The following is a 26,594-nucleotide window of genomic DNA, read 5'->3' as shown; positions in this document are numbered from 1 at the left end:
AATACGCACTTATTGACTTCCAGTAAGCCTAGGTACAATAGAAGTATTATACTTAATGTTGATAATACGCAGAGGTCTGTATTAATTAAACCCACGAGCTTAAGCCAGACAAGATAATTTTTACAAAATCAGAGATCTCAGTTTTCCTGCTTGAATTTAAAAAGGGCTCTTTTTTTCCCTCAGTCTGGGGGACTACAGATGGATCAGGGAGTCCCTGAGAGTCCAGGCAGAATAGTTACATTGCAAAGGCAGAGGAGAGAGGTGCAAGCCCCTCTCTTCTTTTTTTGTTCTTTAAAATCCCACTAAGTAACCCAAGGCTGGAGTCGAGCCTCAGACAATGTGGGATGCGTCTGTATTTCAAGGCTTAAGTGCTCCACCATGCCCACAATGTTGGCAGAGACTTGTAGGAGCGGTTGGACAGACAAAACTCATAAAACAAAGATACCAATAACAAAAACTTAGACAAAGACAAGAAGTTTTCAGGATAAAGGGGATGGGAGTGCAGGTATAAGGACTAAGGGAGAGGTAAAGGGAGGAGGGACAGAAAAGACTGAAAAAGAGAAAGAGAGAGATTGCCGTTTCAACCTGCCCCCTGCAGTTGTCTCTTCAGGCACCAACCTGCAAGCTTTCAGAAAGGGCCACTGAAGGAGGTTGCACCCTGTAAACTGCCCACCGGGGTGATCAAGGCTGGAAACCAGACAGTTGTATGTCATCTGTAGAAATCTAACCCACAGGTGGGACTGTCACCCATGCATACACCAGTTTACAGAAATCTGCTGTAGCACTGCAGCAAAGGGTCCCAGGTCCCAGCCTGTCTCAAAAGTGTGGGGAAAGATAAGAGACATACAGAAAACAAATAGCAAAGTGGAAAATGTAGTTCCAGCCATATCAATAATCACATTAAATGTGAATAGATGACACAACGTTAAAGACAAAGATTGATAGACCATATTTAAAAAGCACGGTCCTTATAAATGTAGTCTCTAAGAAGTCGAGGAAAGAAAGGAAGGAAGCAAGGAAGGAAGGGAAGAAGGAAGGGAGGGAGGAAGGAAGGAAGGAAAGAAGGAAGGAAGGAAGGGAAAAAGAAAGAAGGTAGGAGAGAAGAAATTAAAGGCATCCAACTTTAAATGGTAGAATTAGAACTTTTATTGCAGAGGACATGACGCTATGTGTTGGAAAACCCCAATGAAACCACCAAAACAAAATAAAACAGACTAGAATGAATAAAGAAGTTTCGGAAGGTCAGAGGAAGCAACATTTCTTATATAAATAAATTGCATTTCTAGGTATAAAAATATGAAACGGAAATTAACAAAATTTCATTCACAGTAGCATGGAAAAGAATAAACTACTTAGAAATAAATTTAATAAAGTGGTGCAAGATCTGTCCACTGAAAACTACACAGTATTCCTGAGAGAAATTAAAGATGTATATAAACAGAAAGAAGCTACAGACTTGGAGAAAGTCTTGCAAATCACATATCTGATAAAGAAGGAAATCTTGCCCTTTGCAACAACATGGATGGACCTAGAGGGTATTATGTTCAGTGAAGTAGGTCAGACAAAGGCAAGTACTGTATGATTACACTTGTATGTGCAATCTAAAAAAGAAAACAAATGGACAAACAACAAAACAGAGACAGAGTTATAGATACAGAGAACAAACAGGTGCTTGCCAGAAGGGAGAGTGTTGGGGGGAAGAAAGCAATAGGTGAGGTAGATTAAGAGGTACAAAGTTTCAGTTGCAAAATAAATGAGTATGAAATGTACAGTGTGGGGAATACAGTCAATAATTCTGTAATATCTTTGTATGGTGACATATCATAACTGTATTTATCATTTTGAAATGTATAGAAATAACCAAGCACTATGTTATGTAACAGGAACTAACATAGCATTGTAAGTCAATTATATTTCAAATAAATACAGACAAACAAATTCATGGGAAAAGAGATCAGATTTGTGGTTACCAGAGGCGGGAGATTGGGGAAGGGGGAATTGGTTAGCTGCAGTCAAAGGTACAAACTCCCAGTGATAAGATAAATAATTACTAGGGGTGTAATGGACAACATGATAAATATAATTAACACTGCTGTATGTTATACATGACAGTCAATAGGGTAAACCCCAAGAGTTCTCCTCACAGGAAAACATTTTTTTCCTATTTCTTTCATTTTGTATCTATGTGGGATGATGGATGTTCACTAAATTTATTCTGATGACCCTTTCATGATGCATGGAAGTCAAATCATTATGCTCTACACCTTAAGCTGAAAAAAATTAAAAACAAGAAAGAATGGACTTCAGTTAATATTAATGTCTCAATATTGGCTCACTAGTTGTGATAAATATGCCATAGTAATATAAGATCTTAACATTAGTGGAGAGTGGGTGAAGGGGATATTGGAACTCTGTACTGACTTTGCAACTTTTTCATAACTCTAAAAAAGTTTATTTAAATATAAAAAAATAAATAAATTTTTAATAACGTACAGAAAATCATTGAATTGTCCCTTGTATAATAGTAAGTGAACTTCATGGTATATAAATTATATGTTAGTAGAGTTGTTTCAAAGGTTATTAAGAAGGTCAGGGTGGTATCAGGGCTGGGCTGCGGCGGGGTCAGGGCACGGTCAGGCAGGGCCAGGGTAGGGTCAGGCCGGAGTCAGCAACCCTGGCAATGGGCGTGGAGGCGTGCATCGCCCAAGGCCGAAGCCAGCCTGTGGCCCTTCTCTGGCTGCTGCTGCTGCCGCCCGTGGCCACCCTGGAGCTGTGAGGGTCCCCGGACATGGCCACGGCCGCCCCCTGCTGGGCTCCAGGTGCGGGGGAAGTGCTGGAGGGCAGCGCTCCGACTCCAGAAGCACAGCAGTTGGCCCCGGGAGCCACGGGTGCGTTGCGGCCTCTGTTGAAGACTGAGACGGCCTAAACTGCAGGGCCTGAGGGGCCGGCTATGACCAGGGCCCGGGTTCCCTGAGTTACTGAATTTCATCTTTTCTCTGCCCTGGCCAACAGCCAGGCAGCCCAGAGACCCCCTCGACACAGGTGGGGCATCGACTCCCCACTGTGCGGCCTCTGGGTGGGAAGCGCCCCAGGACCTCTGTGGGACTGTGGAAGTGGGGACAGAGCAGGGTCTGACCCTGAGGCTGGGTGGCTGGGTGGCGGAAAGCACCAGGACTGATGAATGAGTGGCCCTGAGTCCAGGGCCGCGGGTCTCATTCTCCTCCGTGAGGCCCTGGCAGCGCAGGCCCTAGACCAAGATACCCACTCTCAGGGGGCCTGGGCACACCCCCTGCCTTCCGAGGTGTGAGTCCTAGAGCCAGGGCTGTCTTCATTAGCCCACTCCCTCTTCTTTCAGAAATGTAGAATCCTGAGTCAGAGAGGGGGAATGACTTTGCCCGGCTGACACAGCACCACAGACTTCTGCCTGCGAATCTCCCTCCCTAAGACACCGGGGTGACGTGGAGGAGGCACAGGCCCTTAGAAGCCATGATGTTGAGCAAGTAATGTTGGCAACTTCTGAGACCTTTAGTTCTTTGATCTATAAGAGTAGGCACTGAGGTGTGCTAGTTGAGGGAAATAAGGTCTGTGACGTGCCCATCCCTTGGCAGCCTCACTCGGGGATGTCCTTCTCCCTGGAGATGCTGCTGTGAGCTGCTGTGGCTACCTTCGGTCCCCCCTTGCCCCATCCCACCAGACCTCTGGGTCCTCATCCCCACAGGGCTTGCTCTGTCCAATTCTCAGGGGCAGCCAGTGAAGGCAGAGTCCTGGTAGCACTGTCATTTGGGGTAGGCCACTGGACACTTGGCGTTGGTTTTCCCACCTATGAAGTGGAGAAGGCCTTCCTGGTAGTGGCATTTGGGGTACTACTAGTGCCTCTATCGTAGGTGGCAGGGGAGTCTCCACAGTATGCGGGCAACCCAAGGTGATGGGGAAGATCTACAGTGGCTAGGACATGGTGGCTGGCCAGTGGCCATTAGAGGCCAGCCTGCAGTACCAGGGCTCACGTATCTGTGGAGCTGTCCTCATTAACTCCCACTGGGTCCTTTCCACTGCCCACTGCTTTCTCAAGTAAGTCCTCCTTCCTAGGTTGCCAGCACAGGCACTGGCAGGGGAGGGGTATGCTGAGGAAGAGGAGAAAAGGGGTGATGGGCATCCCACGTCAGCTCCTCTGGGCTTTTCTCTGGGGCAGTCTGTGGCCTTCAGATGCATGTCATTCATACCTTTGGCCTGTGTACCTTCCACCTGGACTGTCCTCCCTGCTCAGATGCGCCTCATGCTCTGCCTTCAGCCCCTGTGTCTATCCTTCAACACAGATGTGCCTCAGGAGAATGGCAGTGTCCTTCCTAACTGCCAAGCAGTGTGGACCAATCTCTGATCACAGCTTCTTCTTAATGTCCCCACATTTCCAGGTGTCAGACTCTAGGCAGGGACCTGGGACCGCATGTATGGCCAGCATCTGGGCAATTCTTATTACTCCTACACAACTGTGTGCCCAGGAGTAGTCACGGCCTCTGGTGTGCGTTGTGGGTAGCCATGGTGCCAGGCTGCATAGGTGGGAATTGGGGCTCTCTGGGAGAGTGACATGGCTGCTCAGGAGTCTAACTCCCCTGGCCGTCCTGGGCCTGGCTCAGTGCCTAGGTCTGAACAGATGAGGAGGGGTCCCCAGGGAGTTGGGGCATCACAGCCCAGGTCTGGGAGCTGGAGCTTTCAGAGCTTAGAGTCCTATTGGTGCCTAGTCTATACCATGATCCATGCAAGCCCCTTTGTGACATCAGGTGTGGCAAGTCCCCACCTCACCCTGTCTCCATCCTGTCACAAGAGAAGGCCCAACATGGGTGAGAAGGGCAGACGCATGGACTGGGGGTTCCGGAGAAGAGCTATGGAGAGGGAGGGGTTTCCCTTCCCCTCTATGGAGGGGAAGGGTTTGGGAAAGGGGAGCACGAGAGGGTCTCCATGTGGATGAGCCTTGCAAACAGTCAGGGAGGTGGGAAGTTTCAGCACCTGTGTTCAGTGTGTTTCCTGCACTCATTTGCTCATTTATTTAACAAATCTTTTGTGAGTCCTTATAACTAAGTGGAGAAGCAGCCCTTGGGCAGGAAGGTGTTTAAAGAAAGGAGGGGTGGGCTTCCCTGTTGGCTCAGTGGTTGAGAGTCCACCTGCCGATGCAGGGGACACGGGTTCTTGCCCCGGTCCAGGAAGATCCCACATGCCACAGAGCGGCAGGCCCGTGAGCCATGGCCACTGAGCCTGTGCGTCCGGAGCCTGTGCTCTGTAACGGGAGAGGCCACAACAGTGAGAGGCCTGCGTACCACAAAAAAAAAAAAAAAAAAAAAAAGAAAGGAGGGGTCAGGAAGAGTGTGGGGCCAGAAGGTGGATTGTAGGGAGTCTTGGGAAGGGTAAAGTTAGAGCTGGGATTGAACCAGAACTCCTCCTGTGTACAATCAAAAGACTTTCATTTGGTATGCCACCAAGGATCTTTCCAGCACAAGGATTCAATGCTCCTCTGATTCTAGTGTGTGATGGAGAAGCCGTGTGTCTGAGATTTTAAGTAGAATAGCAATTAGCCTCAAGAAGGAAGGGCTCCTGAACACTAGAAATGGGGAGATAAAAGCTGTCTAGCATCATGTGGGGTAGAGGCCTGTGGGCAGTTAGATGAGGATGCAGGGAAAGAGTTAGTCCACACGCAGAGATGAGGGTGACAATATTCCCTTCTTCCTAAAGAAAATTGCATGCCCCGGAGAACTACCAGGTTCTGTTAGGAAGCACCCAGGTGCCCCTGCACACCCAGGACACCCAAGAGATATCCCTGAGCCAGATTATCATGCACCCAGACTTTGAGAAGTTACATCCCTCCGGGAGTGACATAGCCACATTGCAGCTCCTCTTTCCTGTGAATTTCACCTCCTACATCTTCCTCGCCTGCCTCCCAGTCCCAGGCATGCAGCTATGCAGTATCTCGTCCTGCTGGATAACTGACTGGGGGATGCTCAACAAGGAAAGTGAGGGGGTGTAGGAGAGTTGGGCTGGGGGCAGATGAGGATGGGGAGGAGGAAGGGGAGAAGGACAGAGGAGGGAAGAAAGGAGGTGTGGCTCCACCTGAGGGGTCCCCAAGCAATGAGACACTGGACCTTGGCCCACTATGCCTCATTTCTAGAGGACTGGACCATTCTAGTTCTAGTTCTGAAAGCGTGTGATTCTAAAGCTTCAGTGTTCCCCAGGAGCTTCAAGGTGGCGGAAGAGTGAGACATGGAGATCACCTTCCTCCCCACAAATACATCAGAAATACATCTACATGTGGAACAACTCCTACAGAGCACCTACTGAACGCTGGCAGAAGAACTCAGACCTCCCAAAAGGCAAGAAACTCCCCACGTACCTGGGTGTAGGGCAAAAGAAAAAAGGAGAAAATAGAGACAAAAGAATAGGGATGGGACCTGCACCAGTGGGAGGGAGCCGTGAAGGAGGAAAGAGGTCCACACACTGGGAAGGCCCTTCATGGGCGGAGACTGTGGGTGGCGGAGGGGGGGAGCTTCGGAGCCGCGGAGGAGAGCACAGCAACAGGGGTGCGGAGGGCAAAGAACAGAGATTCCTGCATGGAGGATCGGTGCCAGCCAGCACTCACCAGCCTGAGAGGCATGTCTGATTACCCACCGGGGTGGGTGGGAGCTGGCAGCTGAGGCTCCAGCTTCGGTCAGACCCACCCATAGGACTGGGGTTGAATGTGTGGACACAGCCCGAATGGGGCTAGTGCGCCACAGCTAGCCAGGAGGGAGTCTGGGAAAAGGTTTGGAGCTGCCAAAGAGGCAAGACACTTTTTCTTGCCACTTTGTTTCGTGGTGCGCGAGGAGAGAGGATTAAGAGCGCTGCCTAAATGAGCTCCAGAGATGGGCACAAGCTGCGGCTATCAGCGCGATCCCCAGAGACTGGCATGAAATGCTAAGTCTGCTGCTGCAGCCACAAAAAGCCTATGTGCAAGCTCAGGTCACTATCCACACCTCCTGCCCCAGGAGCCTGTGCAACCCACCACTGCCAGAGTCCCATGATCCAGGGACAGTTTTCCCAGAAGAACACATGGCGCACCTCAGGCTGATGCGACGTCATGTTAGCTTCTGCCGCCACAGGCTCACCCCACATTCTATACCTCTCACTCCCCCGGGCCTGAGTGAACAAGAGCCCCCTAATCAGCAGCTCCTTTAACCCCGTCCTGTCTGAGTGAAGAACAGACGCCCTCAGGCGACCTACACGCAGAGGCGGGCCCAAATCCAAAGCTGAACCACAGAAGCTGTGCGAACAAAGAAGAGAAAGGGAAATCTCTCCCAGCAGTCTCAGGAGTGGTGGATTAAATCTCCACAATCAACCTGATGTACCCTGCATCTGTGGAATACCTGAATAGACAACGAATCATCCCAAATTCAGGCGGTGGACATGGGGTGCAATGATATTTTTTTTCCCCTTTTTCTCTTTTTGTGTCTATGTGTATGCTTCTGTGTGATTTTGTCTGTATAGATTTGCTTTTACCATTTGTCCTAGGGTTCTCTCTGTCCGATTTTTTTGTTTGTTTGTTTTTAGTACAGTTTTTACCACTTGTTATCATTGGTGGATTTGTTTTCTGGTCTGGTTGCTCTCTTCTTTCTTTCTTTCCTTTTTTTAAACTATTTTAAAACATTTTTAAAATTTTTAATAATTATCTTTTTATTTTAATAACTTTATTTTATTTTAGTTTCTTTCTTTTGTTCTGTTTTTCTCCCTTCTATTGTGAGCCGTGTTGATGACAGGGTCTTGGTGCTCCGGCCGGGCGTCAGGCCTGTGCCTCTGAGGTGGGAGAGCGGAGTTCAGGACATTGGTCGACCAGAGACCTCCCAGCTTCACGTAATATCAAACTGCCAAAATCTCCCAGAGACCTCCATCTCAATGCCAAGACCCAGCTCCACTCAACAACCAGCAAGCTACAGTGCTGGACACCCTATGCCAAACAACTAGCAGGACAGGAGCATAAAACCACTCATTAGCACAGAGACTTCGTAAAATCATAATAAGGTCACAGACACCCCTAAACACACCACCAGATGCAGACCTGCCCACCAGAAAGACAAGATCCAGCCTCATCCACCAGAACACAGGCACAGTCCCCTCCACCGGGAAGCCTACACAACCCACTTAACCAACATTAGCCACTGGGGGCAGACACCAAATACAACGGGTATTACGAACCAGCAGCCTGCAAAAAGAGACCCCAAACAGTAAGTTAAGTAAAGAGAGAAGACAGAGAAACACACAGCAGATGAAGGAGCAAGGTAAAAACCCAGCAGACCAAAGAAATGAAGAGGAAATAGGCAGTCTACCAGAAAAAGCATTCAGAATAATGATAGTAAAGATGATCCAAAATCTTGGAAATAGAATGGAGAAAACACAAGAAACATTTAACAAGGACCTAGAAGAAGTGAAGAGCAAACAAACAATCATGAACAACACAATAAATGAAATTAAAAATTCTATAGAGGGAATCAATAGCAGAATAACTGAAGCAGAAGAACAGATAACTGACCTGGAAGATAAAATAATGGAAATAACTACTTCAGAGGAGAATAAAGAAAAAAGAATGAAAAGAATTGAGGACAGACTCAGAGACCTCTGGGACAACATTAAATGCACCAATATTCAAATTATAGGGGTCCCAGAAGAAGAAGAGAAAAAGAAAGGCACTGAGAAAATATATGAAGAGATAATAGTTGAAAACTTCCCTAATATGGGAAAGGAAAGAGTTCATGAAGTCCAGGAAGCACAGAGAGTCCCATATAAGATAAATCCAAGGAGAAACAGGGCAAGACACATATTAATCAAACTATCAAAAATTAAATACAAAGAAAAAAAAGCAGCAAGGAAAAAACAACAAATGCCATACAAGGGAACCCCCATAAGGTTAACAGCTGATCATTCAGCAGAATCTCTGCAAGCCAGAAGGGAGTGGCAGGACATATTTAAAGTGATGAAAGGGAAAAACCTACAACCAAGACTACTCTACCCAGCAAGGATCTCATTCAGATTCAACAGGGTAATTAAAACCTTTACATACAAGCAAAAGCTAAGAGAATTCAGCACTACCAAACCAGCTTTACAAATGTTAAAGTAACGTCTCTAGGCAGGAAACGCAAGAGTAGGAAAAGACCTACAATAACAAACCCCAAACAATTAAGAAAATGGCAATAGAAACATACATATTGATAATTACCTTAAATGTAAACAGATTAAATGCTCCAAGCAAAAGACATAGACTGGCTGAATGGATACAAAAACAAGACCCATATATATGCTGTCTACAAGAGACCCACTTCAGACCTAGGGACACATACAGTCTGAAAGTGAGGACATGGAAAAAGATATTCCATGCAAATGGAAATCAAAAGAAAGCTGGAGTAGCAATTCTCATATCAGACAAAATAGACTTTAAAATGAAGACTATTACAAGAGACAAAGAAAGATACTACATAATGATCAAGGGATCAATCCAAGAAGAAGATATAACCATTGTAAATATCTATGCACCGAACATAGGAGCACTTCAATACATAAGGCAAATGCTAACTGCCTTAAAAGGGGAAATCAACAGTAACACAATCATAGAAGGGGACTTTAACACCCCACTTTCACCAATGGACAGATCATCCAAAATGAAAATAATTAAGGAAACACAGGCTTTAAATGCTACATTAAACAAGATGGACTTAATCGATATTTATAGGACATTCCATCCAAAAACAAGAGAATACACTTTGTTCTCAAGTGTTCATGGAACATTGTCCAGGATAGATCATATCTTGGGTCACAAATCAAGCCTTGGTAAATTTAAGGAAATGGAAATCGTATCAAGTATCTTTTCAACCACAGCGTATAAGACTAGATATCAATTACAGGAAAAAAATTATAAAAAATAAAAACACATGGAGGCTACACAGTATACTACTTAATAACCAAGAGATCACTGAGGAACTGAAAGAGGAAATCATAAAATACCTAGAAACGAATGACAATGAAAACACGATGACCCAAAACCTATGGGATTCAGCAAAAGCAGTTCTAAGAGGGAAGTTTATAGCAGTACAATCCTACCTTAAGAAGCAAGAAACATCTCAAAACAACCTAACCTTACACCTAAAGCAATTAGAGAAAGAAGAATAAGAAAAACCCAAAGTTTGCAGAAGGAAAGAAATCATAATGCTCAGATCAGAAACAAATGAAAAAGAAATGAAGGAAACAATAGCAAAGATCAATAAAAGTAAAAGCTGGTTCTCTGAGAAGATAAAATTGATAAACCATTAGCCAGACTCATCAAGAAAAAAATGGAGAAGACTCAAATCAATAGAATTAGAAATGAAAAAGGAGAAGTAACAACTGACATTGCAGAAATACAAAGGATCATGAGAGATTGCTACAAGCAAGTATATGCCAATAAAATGGACAACCTGGATAAATCCTTAGAAAAGAACAACCTTCTGAGACTGAACCAGGAAGAAATAGAAAATATAAACAGACGAATCACAAGCACCAAAACTGAAACTGTGATTAAACACCTTCCAACAAACAAAAGCCCAGGACCAGATGGCTTCACAGGTGAATTCTATCAAACATTTAGAGAAGAGCTAACACCTATCCTTCTCAAACTCTTGCAACATATAGCAGAGGGAGGAACACTCTGAAACTCATTCTACGAGGCCACCATCACCCTGTTACCAAAACCAGACAAAGATGTCACAAAGAAACCTACAGGCCAATATCACTGATGAACATAGATGCAAAAATCCTTAACAAAATACTAGCAAACAGAATCCAACAGCACATTTAAAGGATCACACACCATGATCAAGTGGGGTTTATCCCAGGAATGCAAGGATTCTTCAATATATGGAAGTCAATCAATGTGATACCCCATATTAACAAACTGAAGAATAAAACGCATATGATCACCTAAATAGATGCAGAAAAAGCTTTTGAACAAAATTCAACACTATGATAAAAACCCTCCAGAAAGTAGGCATAAAGGGAACTTACCTCAATGTAATAAAGGCCATATATGACAAACCCACAGCCAACATCGTCGTCAATGGTGAAAAATTGAAACCATTTCCACTAAGATCAGGAAAAAGACAAGGTTGCCCACTCTCACCATTATTATTCAACACAGTTTTGGAAGTTTTAGCTACAGCAATCAGAGAAGAAAAAGAAATAAGAGGCATCCAAATCAGAAAAGAAGTAAAGCTATCACTGTTTGCAGATGACATGATACTATACATAGAGACTCCTAAAGATGCTACCAGAAAACTACTAGACCTAATCAATGAATTGGGTAAAGTAGCAGTATACAAAATTAATGTACAGAAATCTCTTGCATTCCTAAACACTAATGATGAAGAATCTGAAAGTGAAATTAAGGAAACACTCCCCATTACCACTGAAAAGAAAAGAATAAAATACCTAGGAATAAAACTACCTAAGGAGACAAAAGACCTGTATGCAGAAAACTATAAGACACTGATGAAAGAAATTAAAGATGATACAAATAGATGGAGAGATATACCATGTTCTTGGATTGGAAGAATCAACATTATGAAAACAACAATACTACCCAAAGCAATCTACAGATTCACTGCAATCCCTATCAAACTAGCACTGGCATTTTTCGCAGAACTAGAACAAAATATTTCACAATTTCTGTGGAAACACAAAAGACCCTGAATAGCCAAAGCAATCTTGAGAAAGGAAAACGGAGCTGGAGGAATCAGGCTTCCTGGCTTCAGACTATACTACAAAGCTACAGTAATCATGACAGTATGGTTCTGGCACAAAAACAGAAATATAGATCAATGGAACAGGATAGAAAGCCCAGAGATAAGCCCACGCATATATGGTCACCTTAGTTTTGATAAAGGAGGCAAGAATATACAGTGGAGAAAAGACAGCCTCTTTGATAAGTGGTGGTGGGAAAACTGGACAGCTACGTGTAAAAGAATGGAATTAGAACACTCCCTAACACCATACACAATAATAAACTCAAAATGGATTAAAGCCCTAAACATAAGGCCAGACATTATAAAACTCTTAGAGGAAAACATACGCAGAACACTCTATGGCATAAATCACAGCAAGATCCTTTTTGACCCACCTCCTAGAGAAATGGAAATAAAAACAAAAATAAACAAATGGGACCTAATGAAACTTAAAAGCTTTTGCACAGCAAAGGAAACCATCAACAAGATGAAAAGACACCCCTCAGAATGGGAGAAAATATTTGCAAAAGAAGCAACTGACAAAGGATTAATCTCCAAAATTCACAGGCATCTCATGCAGCTCAACATCAGAAAGACAAACAACCGAATCCAAAAATAGGCAGAAGACCTAAAGAGACATTTCTCCAGGGCTTCCCTGGTGGCGCAGTGGTTGAGAGTCCGCCTGCTGATGCAGGGGACACCGGTTCATGACCCGGTCTGGGAAGATCCCACATGCCGCAGAGCGGCTGGGCCCGTGAGCCATGGCCACTGAGCCTGTGCTCTGCAACGGGAGAGGCCACAACAGTGAGAGGCCCACATGCCGCAAAAAAAAAAAAAAAAAAAAAGACATTTCTCCAAAGAAGATATACAGATTGCCACACATGAAACAATGCTCAACATCATTAATAATTAGAAAATGCAAATCAAAAGTACAATGAGATATCATCTCACACCAGTCAGAATGGCCATCATCAAAACATGTACAAACAATGTATCCTGGAGAGGGTGTGGAGAAAAGGGAACCCTCTTGCACTGTTGGTGGGAATGTAAGTTGATACAGCCACTATGGAGAACAGAATGGAGGTTCCTTAAAAAACTAAAAATAGAACTACCATATGACCCAGCAATCCCGCTACTGGGCATATACCCTGAGAAAAACATAATTCAAAAAGAGTCATGTACCAAAATGTTCATTGCAGCACTATTTACAATAGCCAGGAGATGGAAGCAACCTAAGTGTCCATCATCGGATGAATGGATAAAGAAGATGTGGCACATATATACAATGGAATATTACTCAGCCATAAAAAGAAACAAAATTGAGTTATTTGTAGTGAGGTGGATGGACCTAGAGCCTGTCATACAGAGTGAAGTAAGTCAGAAAGAGAAAGACAAATACCATATGCTAACACATATATATGGAATCTAAGAAAAAAAATGTCATGAAGAACCTAGGGGTAAGATGGGAATAAAGACACAGACCTACTAGAGAATGGACTTGAGGATATGGGGAGGGGGAAGGGTAAGCTGTGACAAAGTGAGAGAGTGGCATGGACATATATACACTACCAAACGTAAAATAGATAGCTAGTGGGAAGCAGCCGCATAGCACAGGGAGATCAGCTCGGTGCTTTGTGACCACCTAGAGGGGTGGGCTAGGGAGGGTGAGAGGGAGGGAGTCGCAAGAGGGAAGAGATATGGGAACATATGTATACGTATAACTGATTCACTTTGTTATAAAGCAGAAACTAACACACCATTGTAAACCAATTATACTCCAATAAAGATATAAAAAAAGAAGATATGGCACATATGTACAATGGAATATTACTCAGCCATATAAGGAAACGAAACTGAGTTATTTGTAGTGAGGTGGATGGACCTAGACTCTGTCATACAGAGTGATGTAAGTCCAAAAGAGAAAAACAAATACTGTTTGCTAACACATATATATGGAATCTAAAACAAAAAACGATCATGAAGAACCTAAGGGCAGGATTGGAATAAAGACGCAGACCTACTAGAGAATGGACTTTAGGACACGGGGAGGGGGAAGGGTAAGCTGGGACAAAGTGAGAGAGTGGCATGTACATATATACACTGCCAAATATAAAGCCGATAGCTGGTGAGAAGCAGCCGCATAGCACAGGGAGATCAGCTCGGTGCTTTGTGACTACCTAGAGGGGTGGGATAGGGAGTGTGGGAGGGAGGGAGGTGCCAGAGGAAAGAGATATGGGGATGTATGTGTATGTATAGCTGATTCACTTTGTTATAAAGCAGAAACTAACACACCATGGTAAGGCAATTATACTCCAATAAAGATGTTACAAAAATATAAGATAAAAATAAATAAATAAAGCTTCAGTGTTCCCTAAGTGCAAATCTTTGCACTGAAAGTGTGGGAATCTTTGACTTTTTGAATCAAGACTGGGTTCTTGAAGTCTTTCTGTTTCTGGATTCCAAGGTTTTAATCAACCATGGATCTGAGAGGACTTGCTTCAACTCAAAGGTCATGCTTGGGCTCTGGCCCATTGCAGGCCACTGACAAATACGCTGATTTCCCATTGCTATAAGAGGAACTTGGGAAAAGTGGAAGGAAAACACATGTATGACTTCTCCCCTCTGAGCCTGCCTGATGAAGTTAGAATGATTATGATTTAAGAGTGCTTCGCTCTCTGAACCTCACTTTACTCTTCTCCCAACACAGCTCAGCTATCTACTTTGTAAGCTTATTAGGTGAACTGAGTAACACAGGAAAAAAATTATGGTTTTTAAGATTGAAAGAGGAGAAATGTAGGCAAAGACTTATGAGCCAGAGTCTTTATTAAGGAAAGGAGTGTTTATGGTTTGAGGATATGCTTATGGTTCCATATTAGGAGGAAAAAGAATATATATGTTAATTATTTGTAGGGTCATAATTTGGTACCGGTTTTCTCAACAGAGGTGTTCCAGGCATTTGGAAAAGACCCTGTCTTCTTTGGGTGGGATGTGCCAGCATCCCTGGCCCCTGCCTACTAGTATGTCATGAACACTCCCTAATCATAGGACAAACAACCACGTTCCCAGCATTCTCACACCACATACACAACACATACATACCACACATACGCGCGCGCACACACACACACACACACACACAGACTGTTCCTCCCTGAGGACAGGAACCCTGTATTTCTTGTTTTAATATCCCAGCTTCTGCCCCAGGCAGGGCCTGGCACCTAGGAGGTACCCCAGGTGCTGCCACCCTGGTCCTATAGACCCTCGTTTCTTGCCTGGACCGCCAGACTGGTCTCCGAGATCCCACCCTGTGTGCTGTACTTTAGTCTCCACATAGCTGTCTGAGTGTTTGCTTTAAAGCAGGATTCATGCCAGTTCCCTGCTCATTACCCTCAGTGCCTTCTCATTTATGCCTAGAAAAAAGTCGAAACTCCTTACCTTGGCTCTCAGGCCATGCGTAATGTTGGCCCCCATTCCTCTCTGCTCATCTCCTACTACATCCCTCACCCACACCATCCTAGCCAGCAGGCCTCCTTCCTGCTTGAATATGCCAAGGCCATCACCACCTCAGGGCCTCCACCTTGGCTGCCTCCCTGTCCTCACTTGCTCTCCCTGCTAACCTTGGCATGACTCATTTCTTTACATGTACAACTCAGCTGCTCCTGTGAGGAGTTTTACTTGATCATATGAGCTACAACAGACAACCCGTAATAGCACATCTCCCTGTTTTACTTCCTTTACACCACTTCTTAGATCTAAAACAATTTGTCTTATTTACTTCATTTACCCTGTTGATGCCAAAAGCTCAGCTTCTCTGTACACCGGTGCTAAATCAAATCTCGGAGACAGAGTTTTGGGTGAAGTAGAAAAGGATAGCTTTCTTACTTTGCCAGGCAAAGGGGGACACAGCAGGCTCCTGCCTCAAAAAACTGTGTGTCTCCTTGGAGAGGATAGTGAGAAGTTTTAAAGTAATGGTTCAAAGAGGGCATGATCAGCTCTTAGACATTCTTCTGATGAGGTGGTTGTGAGGTAAGTAGGAGTCAGCATCATCGTCCTTCAGGTTTCAACTGGTCTGAGGTCTACATGCTTGTGGGCAGCATACCATTGTTAGTCATTAACTTCTCCCACCTGGAGGGGGTTTCAGTATCAGAAAACAGCTCAAAGATATTGTTTTGTGTATCCGTTGATGGGGAGCCAGGACCTTGCCCCAAGGCTGCACTGTTGTTTCTCTTGACTGTTTCTCACTGGTCTGGCATCCCCTCCCTTCCCTAATTAACAACTGCTTGAATCTGCCCGGTGGAACTCAGAGAAGGTCATGGAGGCTGAATGAAGTCTATTTCCTGTGATCAAAGAAATGGGGGACACAGAAAGGCTTTGTGCCCCGGAGCCCCACAGGGCCCTGCTCGGTGTCACTGGCTCCCCCAAGTAAAAATGTTCTCGTGTATCATTAGTGTCTAAAAGATACTGAACACAAGGACAGAGGAATAAATGTGTGGTTAGATGAGAGGATGGATGGGCGAAGGGTAGGTGGGAGGATGAGTGGCTGGAAGGGAAGATGGGTGGGTGGGTGCAAAGATGGTAGGCAGAGATAGATGGAGTGAGTGGAGACGGATCAAAAGATGGGTGCATGGGCAAATGGATGGAGGGGTGAGTAGATGAATTACAGCTTCTGTAATATATTATATGGACCTAGAAAAGGCAAGAGCTTCTCTGTGCACGAGGACATGCTGTGTGCTGGGGACTTCTCGAGAGGGAAGGCCATCTGCCAAGTGAGTAAGGCCATTTCCATTCTTCCCTTGCCTGTTGTCAGGGCTTCAGTTTCTCTGGGGGAGGGGCTGTGTTGCCTCTACTGTCTTTGTGGAGACCCCTGGGACTTCCCATTTCCTCCCTCTACATGTCTTCCTGGCCTCCATTCCTTGGCAGAGTCCCCCAGGATAGCCCCTTCCTAAGCCCCTTGCACATAAGGGCATCTACTGGCAGCACCCTCAAACAGCATCTTTTTATGAGGCACACTTTAAAGTTTTTATTGAAGTATAACATACATACAAAAGAATATATTCGTGCTCTTTTCATAAGTCGGATGAATTTTCACATAGTGACGCAACACGTGACCAATCCCCCAGAGGCCCCACTCACACCTCCTTCCTATCATCAGCACCCAACAGAAACCACCACCTTCACTTTTGACACCTTAGATTCTGCATGTTCCATAAGTAGAATTCATTTCCAGTTGTCAGTCTTTCATGTCTTAACATTGTATTTGTGAGATTCATCAATACTGTTACATGTAGTTATAGTTTGTTCAGTCTCCTTGCTCTAGAGGACTCTATTGTGTGAATGGAATTCTATGATCAGTTCTACTCTTGATGGGTATTTTAGAGGTTTCCCAGTTTTTCACTTCATTTCACTTCCAAATGTTTTCTCTTGTATTTCACAGAAGCCCTTGAGTAGAATTGTTGGATTAAAAGGTATGTGTATATTCAGCTTTGGCAGGTATTTCCAGACATCTCCAAAGAGGTTGCACACTTTCCACTCATTCCAGCAGTGGATGAGAGTTTAATATTTATTTATTTTATTTATGTATTTTCTTTATTTTTTTTGGCTGTGTCGTGTCTTAGTTGCACCACAAGGGACCTTTGTTGAGGCATGCGGGATCTTTCGTTACGGTGCATAGTCTGCTCCAGTTTCTCTCTAGTTGTGGATCTCAGGCTTCTCTCTAGTGGTCGCGTGCGGGTTTTCTCTCTCTAGTTGCAGCATGCGGGGATCCGGAGTGTGTGGGCTCTGTAGTTGTGGCACGTGGGCTCTCTTGTTGAGGCACACGAGCTTATTAGTTGTGGCGTGAAGGCTTAGTTGTAAACCAACTATAGTTCAATTTTTAAAAATGGAAAATATTTAAAAAATAAAGTATACATTCTAATGGTAAAAAGAAAAAAAGAATTTGTGTTTATGTGTTCCCTTTCATGCAGAAGTGGGATGCTTACAGAGGCACTAAGCTCCTCATATTTGGAATCTGTACCCTAAAAAGGCTGTTCTGGGACTCAGACCACCGTAAGTGAGAGGGCTCATCTAGTGCTGAGTCAGCCAACATTGAACACAATCCATGAGCACTGTCCACTCTTCCTCCCAGAGACCATGGCAGACATTAGGAGCAGATCCCTGTCCTCTCTCCCTGGAGCCCAGATAGAACTGAAGGTTCACTAACAAAACCAGACGTGGCACATGACATAGAAGCTATTTGACACTCACGTGTCCCACCCATGTCCCACCCTTCCCACTCAGGTCCATAGATGAACAGGAGGAGGCCCATGCATGACAGCCCAGTTCATGGATACCAGACACAGGGCTGCATGTGGATGCTACTTCTCCTCACTCTCTCCTCATTTGTAAACATCTACCAATAAATAATATAAATAATCCCACACCTATAAAATTGTCAGTTGGAAATGATGGACACTTTAAAAGTTGCTGGTCATCTAATCCTAGACAAAGTCAAACTCCCAGATGAGGGAGAATTGATCCCACCAGTGCCTCCCACTGCAGTGGGCTTCGTCCTCCCTGCTCTGTATTTTTACTGATTTTATGGTTGCCTGCTCCCATCCAGGGAACCCACGTAGTCAACCTAGTAAGTAACCTTTCCAAAAGGTTTCCCACGTTCATATAAATCTATACAAAAATATTAAAATGGAAAGATGCTTATCATAAAATATTAAGTCATCATTAGACATAATTAAGTACACACATAACATGGGTGGATCTCACAATATAAAAAATACAAGTAAAACGTGCAGTTCTGGTAGGATGACAAAGTGCTCTGAACTAAATGACATCCTAAATCAACTCTCAGTACATACACGAGCATAAATATTTATAAATATTTCCACCATCATTTATCAATGACACTTCATAAAAATTACTCATTTTACTGAAAAGTTCTAGAACTCTACAACTTCTGCACATATCGGATGATAGTGTTCCTTCAAGTATTCGTCAAGTACCGGCTGTTTCATCCAGGCTGGTGTCCAATCATGTGTCCCTTTCCAGAAGAAAAGGTAAAGTAGGGAAGCTGTAGTTTCATAAAGAGATTCTTTTAGACTCAGGACACAGCAGAGCCTGCTTCACCATCTTCATAGACATACTTTCCCGAGCCCAACAGGTGGTCCCGAATTGTCTCCTTTGCCAGTCTTTCCCCCAGCGTTTCCAAGGCATCCAGCAGGGTGTTGACTGAGGCCGCCCGTCCCTTGTTGCTGACCCAGGTCTCTAGCATTTCATACAAGGCATCCCGAGGGACCCGGACCCCTTCTCTGGCCAGAAGGATCTCATTTCGCGTGAGGCCCAACTGCCTCATGAGTGAGTCCCAGGAGTTAGGGGACACGGCGGTTGCAAAGTAATCGAAGAATAGTCTCAGACCTAGGTTGAGGGAAAGTCAGAGAGACAGAGTTGGGACAGGGTTCAGAAAGGGCAGAGGACCCTCAGTCAGGCCTAGACCCCAGGGTGGGAGCTGAGGAGCGCCCCCTGCTGGTGAACCTGCTGCTCTGCGTCCCTGACATGCTTCCCATCAGCAGAGAATCAGGCCACACTGCCTAGGCCTCACCTGTGCCCAAAGCACTGCAGGGAGTCCAGGTCTCCAGAGAGTCCTGCCCTAAGCGGGGAATGAGGGCCCACCAGGGAGGGGAGATGGACGTCATGGAGGGAGAAGGCAGTCTGTGGTAGGAGACAGAGGGCGGGACACAGTGGTGCAACAGACCTCAGAGGAGGGCACCTGCCGTTCTCACGAGAGTGAGGTCACCTGGCTGCCACCTCTGCAATGGGGACAGAGCAAGGGCCTGGAGGGAGGAAGGTCTCTGGCCTCACGCCCAGCTCGGCCTCGCTGACTGACACTGTGGCAGAGCTAGATGGGGACAGACTCGGAGCAAGAATTTAACCCATAAAATGGAGCCAACACCACCCACCTCACGGGACTGTACTGGGGATTCAATGAGACGTGTGTGAAATGTAGTGCACAACACCGTCCATAGGTACATAAGGTGGGCCCCGGATACAAATTTATATTTTCTAACAGCTACACTGAAAAACGTAAAAAGTAACAAGTAATAACTAATTTTCATAAAATAGGGTACTAACTCAATATATTCTAAAAATTTTCATTTCAACATGTAATCAATATACAACAAACTGTTAATGAGACATATTACAGTCCTTTTTCCTACCAATTCTTTGCAATGCAGTATGGAGTTACACTACAGCTCATCAGATTTGGCCACAGGTCAGGTGCTCCACAGCCTCCTGCGGCCCCTGGGTGCCCTGCTGGACGGCACAGCCCCTTAGATGCCTCAGGGTGGGCCAACCTGGCCCTGAGCAACAGGGGAGGAGGGAGGATGGGGGGCAGGGAAGGACAGGGAGGTGTTAGGGGACACTGTTAGGGGACAGAGGGGTGCAGGGTGGGGAGAAGAAGAGGGTCAGAGAGGGAATTAGAGTCCCGAAGGTCCAGTGACAAGCCATCCCTGCTCTGAGTTGCCCTAACAGCTATGGGGACGGCAGTTAGGACACTGTCCCTCCTCCCTCCACTCCTGCCCCAGTGCCCGGGGAAAGCACTCACTTTCAGTGGGGTCTGCACCGTTTGCTGGAACCAGCAGCCTTCTTCTCGTGTGAGACGCTTCAGCTTCTGCTGGTTCCTGTAAAACACAGTGGAGAACAGCCTTGGTCTTAATCAGGGGTCCTGGGTTCCAGAACTGAGCCCGGCAACCAGCCCGCTGTGTGACATGGGCAGCCACCTTCCCTCCCGGGTCTCTGTGGAGATGGAGAGGAACCTCTCACCCTGAGCAGTTCACAGGCTCATGTACTCATGGAGGGACATGTTCCCTGCAGTAATGCTCACTTCTTAAGTATCTGCTCCAGTTTTGACAACTGTATACAGCTGAGTAGCCATCAACCAATCAAGACACAGAACATTCCCAGCACCCACATAGTCCCTTCTGCCCTTCTAGTCCTTTCCCACCCACCTCGTCAAGAGACAAGCACTCCATCCCAGCCTTCTTGTGACTCAAATGAAGAGTATTTACAAGGGCATTTTGGAAAATCTAAAGTAAGTGTCTATTCCATGTACATGAAGGTGCTTTGATCAGCAATAATGTACCATATCAATAGCCTAAATAAGGGAATGAAAGCATCCGATAGCCTCCATGGAGACTGGAAAGGCATTTGGTAGAAGTAAACATGAACTCTGACTTCTTAAAAATACCTAAAAATAGGAGGCTGCATCCACAATGATAAAATTTTCTATATGAACACAAGAGTCAACATCATTCCCAATGGTGAAATGTTGGAGGCATTCCCAATGAAATCAAATGAAGACCAAAATATCTGCCTTCTCTAAGCATCTTTGAACATAAGTTCTGGACTATGCAGCAAGCAAGATGTGAAGCAAAAATGAGGCAAGACTAGGGGAAGGGGGCAGAAAAAATAATTATGATTTTAATATGGCTGTACATTTTAAAAACCTAAGGTTTAAGCTACAGTACTTAAAAATAATTATGATTTTAATATGGCTGAATATTTTAAAAACCTAAGGTTTAAGCTACAGTACTTAAAAATGAGTGCATGTCTTGATGAATGTTAAAAACATAGCAGAAACAACATATTAGAAAATGAGATTATAAGAGGATCCAACCATTAAGAGTAATAAAGAAACAGCTTTGACAAGAAATAGGCATAACTTATCTGAAGAACTCAAATCTTATTGAGTCATAATAAAAACCCTTGACTTGAAATGCTATCTCCTTTTTTCATTCATATATTTTTTCATTGAGGTATAGTTGATTTACAATATTATATTAGTATCAGGTGTACAATGCAGATTCAGAATTTTTAGAGATTATACTCCATTTAAAGTTATTATAAAATATTGGCTATATTCCCTGTGCTGTACAATCTATTTTTGTAGATATTTGTTTTGTATATAGTAATTTGTACCTCTTAATCCCCTACCCCTATTTTGGCCTCCCACCTTCCCTTTCCCCCTGGTAACCACTAATTTGTTCTCTATATCTGTGAGTCTGCTTCTTTCTTGTTATATTCATTTGTTTTTTTATTTCTTAAATGCCACATTAGGTGATAGCATACAGTATTTGTCTTTCTCTGTCTGACTTATTTCATTAAGCATAATACTCTCCAGGTCCATCCATGTTGCTGCAAATGGCAAAATTTCATTCTTTTTTACGGCTGAGTAGTATTCCATTGTGTGTGTGTGTGTGTGTGTGTGTGTGTGTATACATGTATATCTCACATCTTCGTATCCATTAATCTGGGTTTTTTTCTTTCTTTTTTGTATTTATTGTGGTAAGAACACTTAACATGAGATCTACCCTCTTAACAGATTTTTAAGAGTACAATACATTTATTATTATCTATAGGCACGTTGTGGTAATGCAGATCTCTAGAATTCATCCATCTTGCACAACTGAAATTTTATACAAGTCGATTAGCAACTACCCATTTGCCCCTCTCCCCAGCCCCTGGCAAGCATCATTCTATTTCTTGCTTCTGTGAGTATGACTATTTTGGATATCTCATATAAGTGAAATCATGCAGTATTTGTCCTTTTGTGACTGGCCTATTTCACTTAGCATAATGTCCTCAAGGCACATCCATGTTGTAGCATATTGCGGGATTTCCTTATTTTTTAAGGTTGAACAATATTCCGTTGTATGTATATACCACATTTTCTTTTTTTTTTAAATACATCTTCATTGGAATATAATTGCTTCACAATACTGTGTTAGGTTCTATTGTACAACAAAGTGAATCAGCCATATGCATACATATATCCCCATATCCCCTCCCTCTTGAGCCTCCCTCCCACCATCCCTATCCAACCCCTCTAAGTCATTGCAAAGCACCAAGCTGATGTCCCTGTGCTATGCTGCTGCTTCCCACTTGGTATCTATTTTACTTTTGGTAGTGTATACATGTTGATGCTACTTTCACTTCGCTCCAGCTTCCCCCTCCCCGCTGTGTCCTCAAGTCCCTCCTCTATGTCTGCGTCTTTATTCCTGCCCTGTCACTATGTTCATCAGTACCATTTTGTTTTTTTTAGATTCCATATATATACGTTAGCATACGGTATTTGTTTTTCTCTTTCTGACTTACTTCACTCTGTATGACAGACTCTAGGTCCATCCACCTCACTACAAATAACTCAATTTCATTTCTTTTTATGGCTGAGTAATATTCCATTGTATATATGTACCACATCTTCTTTATCCATTCATCTGTCGATGGACATTTAGGTTGCTTCCATGTCCTGGCTATTGTAAATAGTGCTGCAATGAACATTGTGGTACATGATTCTTTTTGAATTATGGTTTTCTCAGGGTATATGCCCAGCAGTGAGATTGCTGGTCATGTAGTAGTTCTATTTTTAGTTTTTTAAGGAACCTCCATACTGTTCTCCATAGTGAGAACTGAGGGTTGTCTTTTCGTCTTGTTTATGGTTTCCTTTGCTGTGCAAGAGTTTAAGTTTAATTAGGTCCCATTCATTTATTTTTGTTTTTATTTTCATTACTCTAGAGGGTGGGTCAAAAAAGATTTTGCTGTGGTTTATGTCAAAGAGTGTTTTCCTCTAAGAGTTTTATAGTGTCTCGTCTTACATTGAGGTCTTTAATTCATTTGGAGTTTATTTTTGTGTATGGTGTTAGGTAGTGTTCTAATTTCAATCTTTTACAGGTAGCTGTCCAGTTTTCCCAGAACCACTTATTGAAGAGGCTGTCTTTTCTCCATTGTATGTTCTTGCCTCCTTTGTTGTAAATTAGGTGACTATATGTGTGTGGGTTTATCTCTGAGCTTTCTATCCTGTACCATTGATCTGTATTTCTCTTTTTGTTTTTGTGCCAGTACCATACTGTCTTGATTACTGTAGCTTTGTAGTGTAGTTGGAAGTCAGGGAGCCTGATTCCTCCAGCTTCATTTTTCTTTCTCAAGATTGCTTTAGCTATTTGGGGTCTTTTATGTTTCCATATGAATTGTAAAATTATTTGTTCCAATTATGTGAAAAATGCCATTGGTAATTTGATAGGGATTGCATTGAATCTGTAGATTGCTTTGGGTAGTATAGTCATTTTCACAATATCGATTCTTCCAATCCAAGAATGTGGTATATTTCTCCATCTGTTTATGTCATCTTTGATTTCTTTCATCAGTGTTTTATAGTTTTCTGAGTACAAGTCTTTCACCTCCTTAGGTAGGTTTATTCCTAGGTATTTTATTCTTTTTGTTATGATGGTAAATGGGATTGTTTCCTTAATTTCTCTTTCTGATTTTTCATTGTTAGTGTATAGGAATGCCAGAGATCTCTGTGCATTAATTTTGTATCTTGCAACAATACCAAATTCATTGATTAGCTCTAGTAGTTTTCTGGTGGCATCTTTAGGATTTTCTATATATAGTATCGTCATCTGCAAACAGTAACAGTTTTATTTCTTCTTTGCCAATTCGGCTTCCTTTTATTTCTTTTTCTTCTCTGATTGCTGTGGCTGTGACTTCCAAAACTATGTTGAATAAGAATGGTGAGAGTGGACGTTCTTGTCTTGTTCCTGATCTTAGTGGAAATGCTTTCAGTTTTTCACCATTGAGTATGATGTTTGCTGTGGGTTTGTCATATATGGTCTTTATTGTGTTGAGGTAGGTTCCCTCTATGCCCATTTTCTGGAGAGTTTTTTTCATAAATTGTGTTGAATTTTGTCAAAAGCTTTTTCTGCATCTATTGAGATGATCATATGGTTTTTATTCTTCAATTTGTTAATATGGCGTATCACATTGATTGCATATATTGAAGAATCCTTGCATTCCTGGGATAAATCCCAGTTTTCATGGTGTATGATCCTTTCAATGTGTTGTTGGATTCTCTTTGCTGTGGTTTATGTTATTTTTGCATCTATGTTCATCAGTGATATTGGTCTATAATTTTCTGTGTTTGTGATATCTTTTTCTGGTTTTGGTATCAGGGTGAGGGTGGCTTCGTAGAATGAATTTGGGAGTGTTCCGCCCTCTGCAGTTTTTTGGATTTGAGAAGGATAGGTGTTAGCTCTTCTCTAAATGTTTGATAGAATTCACCTGTGAAGCCCTCTGGTCCTGGACATTTATTGTTGGAAGATTTTTAATTATGGTTTCAATTTCATTACTTGTGATAAGTCTGTTTATATTTTCTAATTCCTCCCAGTTCCGTCTTGGAAAAATGTACCTTTCCAAGAATGTGTCCATTTCTTCGTGGTTGTCCATTTTATTGGCATATAGTTGTTTGTAGTAGTCTCTTATAATCTTTTATATTTTTGTGGTGTCAGTTGTGATTTCTCCTTTTTCATTTCTAATTTTATTGATTTGTGTACTCTCCCTTCTTCCTTGATGAGTCCGGCTAAGCGTTTATCAATTTTGTTTATCTTCTCAAAGAACTCACTTTTAGTTTTATTGATCTTTGCTATTGTTCTCTTCATTTCTATTTCATTTATTTCTGCTCTGATCTTTATGATTTCTTTCCTTCTAGTGACTCTGGGGTTTCTTTGTTCTTCTTTGCCTAGTTGCTTTAGGTGTAGGGTTAGATTGTTTATTTGAGATTTTTCTTCTTTCTTGAGGTGAGATTGAATTGCTATAAACTTCCCACTTAGATCTGCTTTTCCTGCATCTCATATGTTTTGGCTTATCATGTTTTCATTGTCATTTGTTTCTATGTATATTTTTTAATTTCTTCTTTGATTTCTTCAGTGATCTCTTGGTTATTTAGTAGTGCACTGTTTAACCTCCATGTATTGGTGTTTTTTACAGTTTTTTTTCATGTAATTGATTTCCAATCTCATAGCATTGTGGTCAGAAAAGATGCTTGATATGATTTCAATTTTCTTAAATTTACTGAGGCTTGATTTGTGACCCAAGATGTGATCTATCCTGGAGAGAATGTTCCATGTGCAATTGAGAAGAAAGTGTATTCTGCCACTTTTGGGTGGAATGTTCTATAAATATCAATTAAATCTATCTGGTCTATTGCGTCATTTAAAGCTGTGTTTCCTTATTTGTTTTCTGTTTGGATGATCTGTCCATTGGTATAAGTGGGGTGTTAAAGTCCCTTACTATTATTGTGTTACTTTCGATTTCCCCTTTCATGGTTGTTAGCATTTGCCTTATGTATTGAGGTGCTCCTATGTTGGGTGCATAAACTTTTATAATTGGTATATCTTCTTCTTGGATTGATCCCTTGAACATTATGTAGTGTCCTTATCTCCTGTAACAGTCTTTAGTTTAAGGTCTATTTTATCTGATACGAGTATTGCTACTCCAGCTTTCTTTTGATTTCCATTTGTATGGAATATCTTTTTCCATGCCTTCATTTTCAGTCTGTATGTGTCCCTAAGTCTGAAGTGGGTCTCTTGTAGATAGCATATATATAGGCCTTGTTTTTGTATCCATTCAGCCAGTCTGTGTCTTTTGGTTGGGGCATTTAATGCATTTACATTCAAGGTTATTAGTGATATGTATGTTCGTATTACCATTTTCTTAATTGTTTTGGGTTTGTTTTTGTGGGTCTTTTTCTTCTCTTGTGTTTCCTGCCTAGAAAAGTTTCTTTAGTATTTGTTGTAAAGCTGGTTTGGTGGTGCTGAATTCTCTTAGCTTTTGCTTGTTTGAAAATGTTTTGATTTCTCTGTTGAATCTGAATGAGATCCTTGCTGGGTAATCTTGGTTGTAGGTTTTTCTCTTTCAACACTTTAAGTGTATCCTGCCACTCCCTTCTGGCCTGTAGAGTTTCTGATGAAAAACCAGCAGATAACCTTATGGGGATTCCCTTGTATGTTA

At 43.0% G+C, this 26,594-nt stretch overlaps 2 protein-coding genes across 2 annotated transcripts in view; one reads left to right on the top strand and one right to left on the bottom strand.

The window, feature by feature from the left end:
- LOC114883971 (putative serine protease 47) overlaps positions 1-18,817 on the top strand; it is a 105,290-nt gene extending 86,473 nt beyond the window's left edge. The window contains 6 exon segments of the mRNA XM_029202335.1: positions 2,589-2,888; positions 3,885-4,068; positions 5,722-6,009; positions 16,426-16,528; positions 17,726-17,807; positions 18,690-18,817. Coding sequence (XP_029058168.1) covers positions 2,589-2,888; positions 3,885-4,068; positions 5,722-6,009; positions 16,426-16,528; positions 17,726-17,807; positions 18,690-18,817 — 1,085 coding nt within the window.
- The window catches only part of LOC114884004 (tumor necrosis factor receptor superfamily member 10B-like), a 48,253-nt gene continuing 38,415 nt past the window's right edge, over positions 16,757-26,594 (bottom strand). The window contains exons 8-9 of the mRNA XM_029202425.1: positions 20,356-20,431; positions 16,757-19,166 (exon numbers count right to left, since the gene is read on the bottom strand). Coding sequence (XP_029058258.1) covers positions 18,853-19,166; positions 20,356-20,431 — 390 coding nt within the window. The 3' untranslated portion in view covers positions 16,757-18,852. The remainder of the gene's footprint in view (positions 19,167-20,355; positions 20,432-26,594) is intronic.

This window comes from Monodon monoceros, unplaced genomic scaffold (assembly GCF_005190385.1).
Source record: "Monodon monoceros isolate NGI ecotype Baffin Bay Population unplaced genomic scaffold, NGI_Narwhal_1 Super_Scaffold_5, whole genome shotgun sequence".
In the NCBI taxonomy this organism is placed as follows: domain Eukaryota; kingdom Metazoa; phylum Chordata; class Mammalia; order Artiodactyla; family Monodontidae; genus Monodon; species Monodon monoceros.
This window is presented reverse-complemented; position numbering and strand designations above follow the sequence as displayed.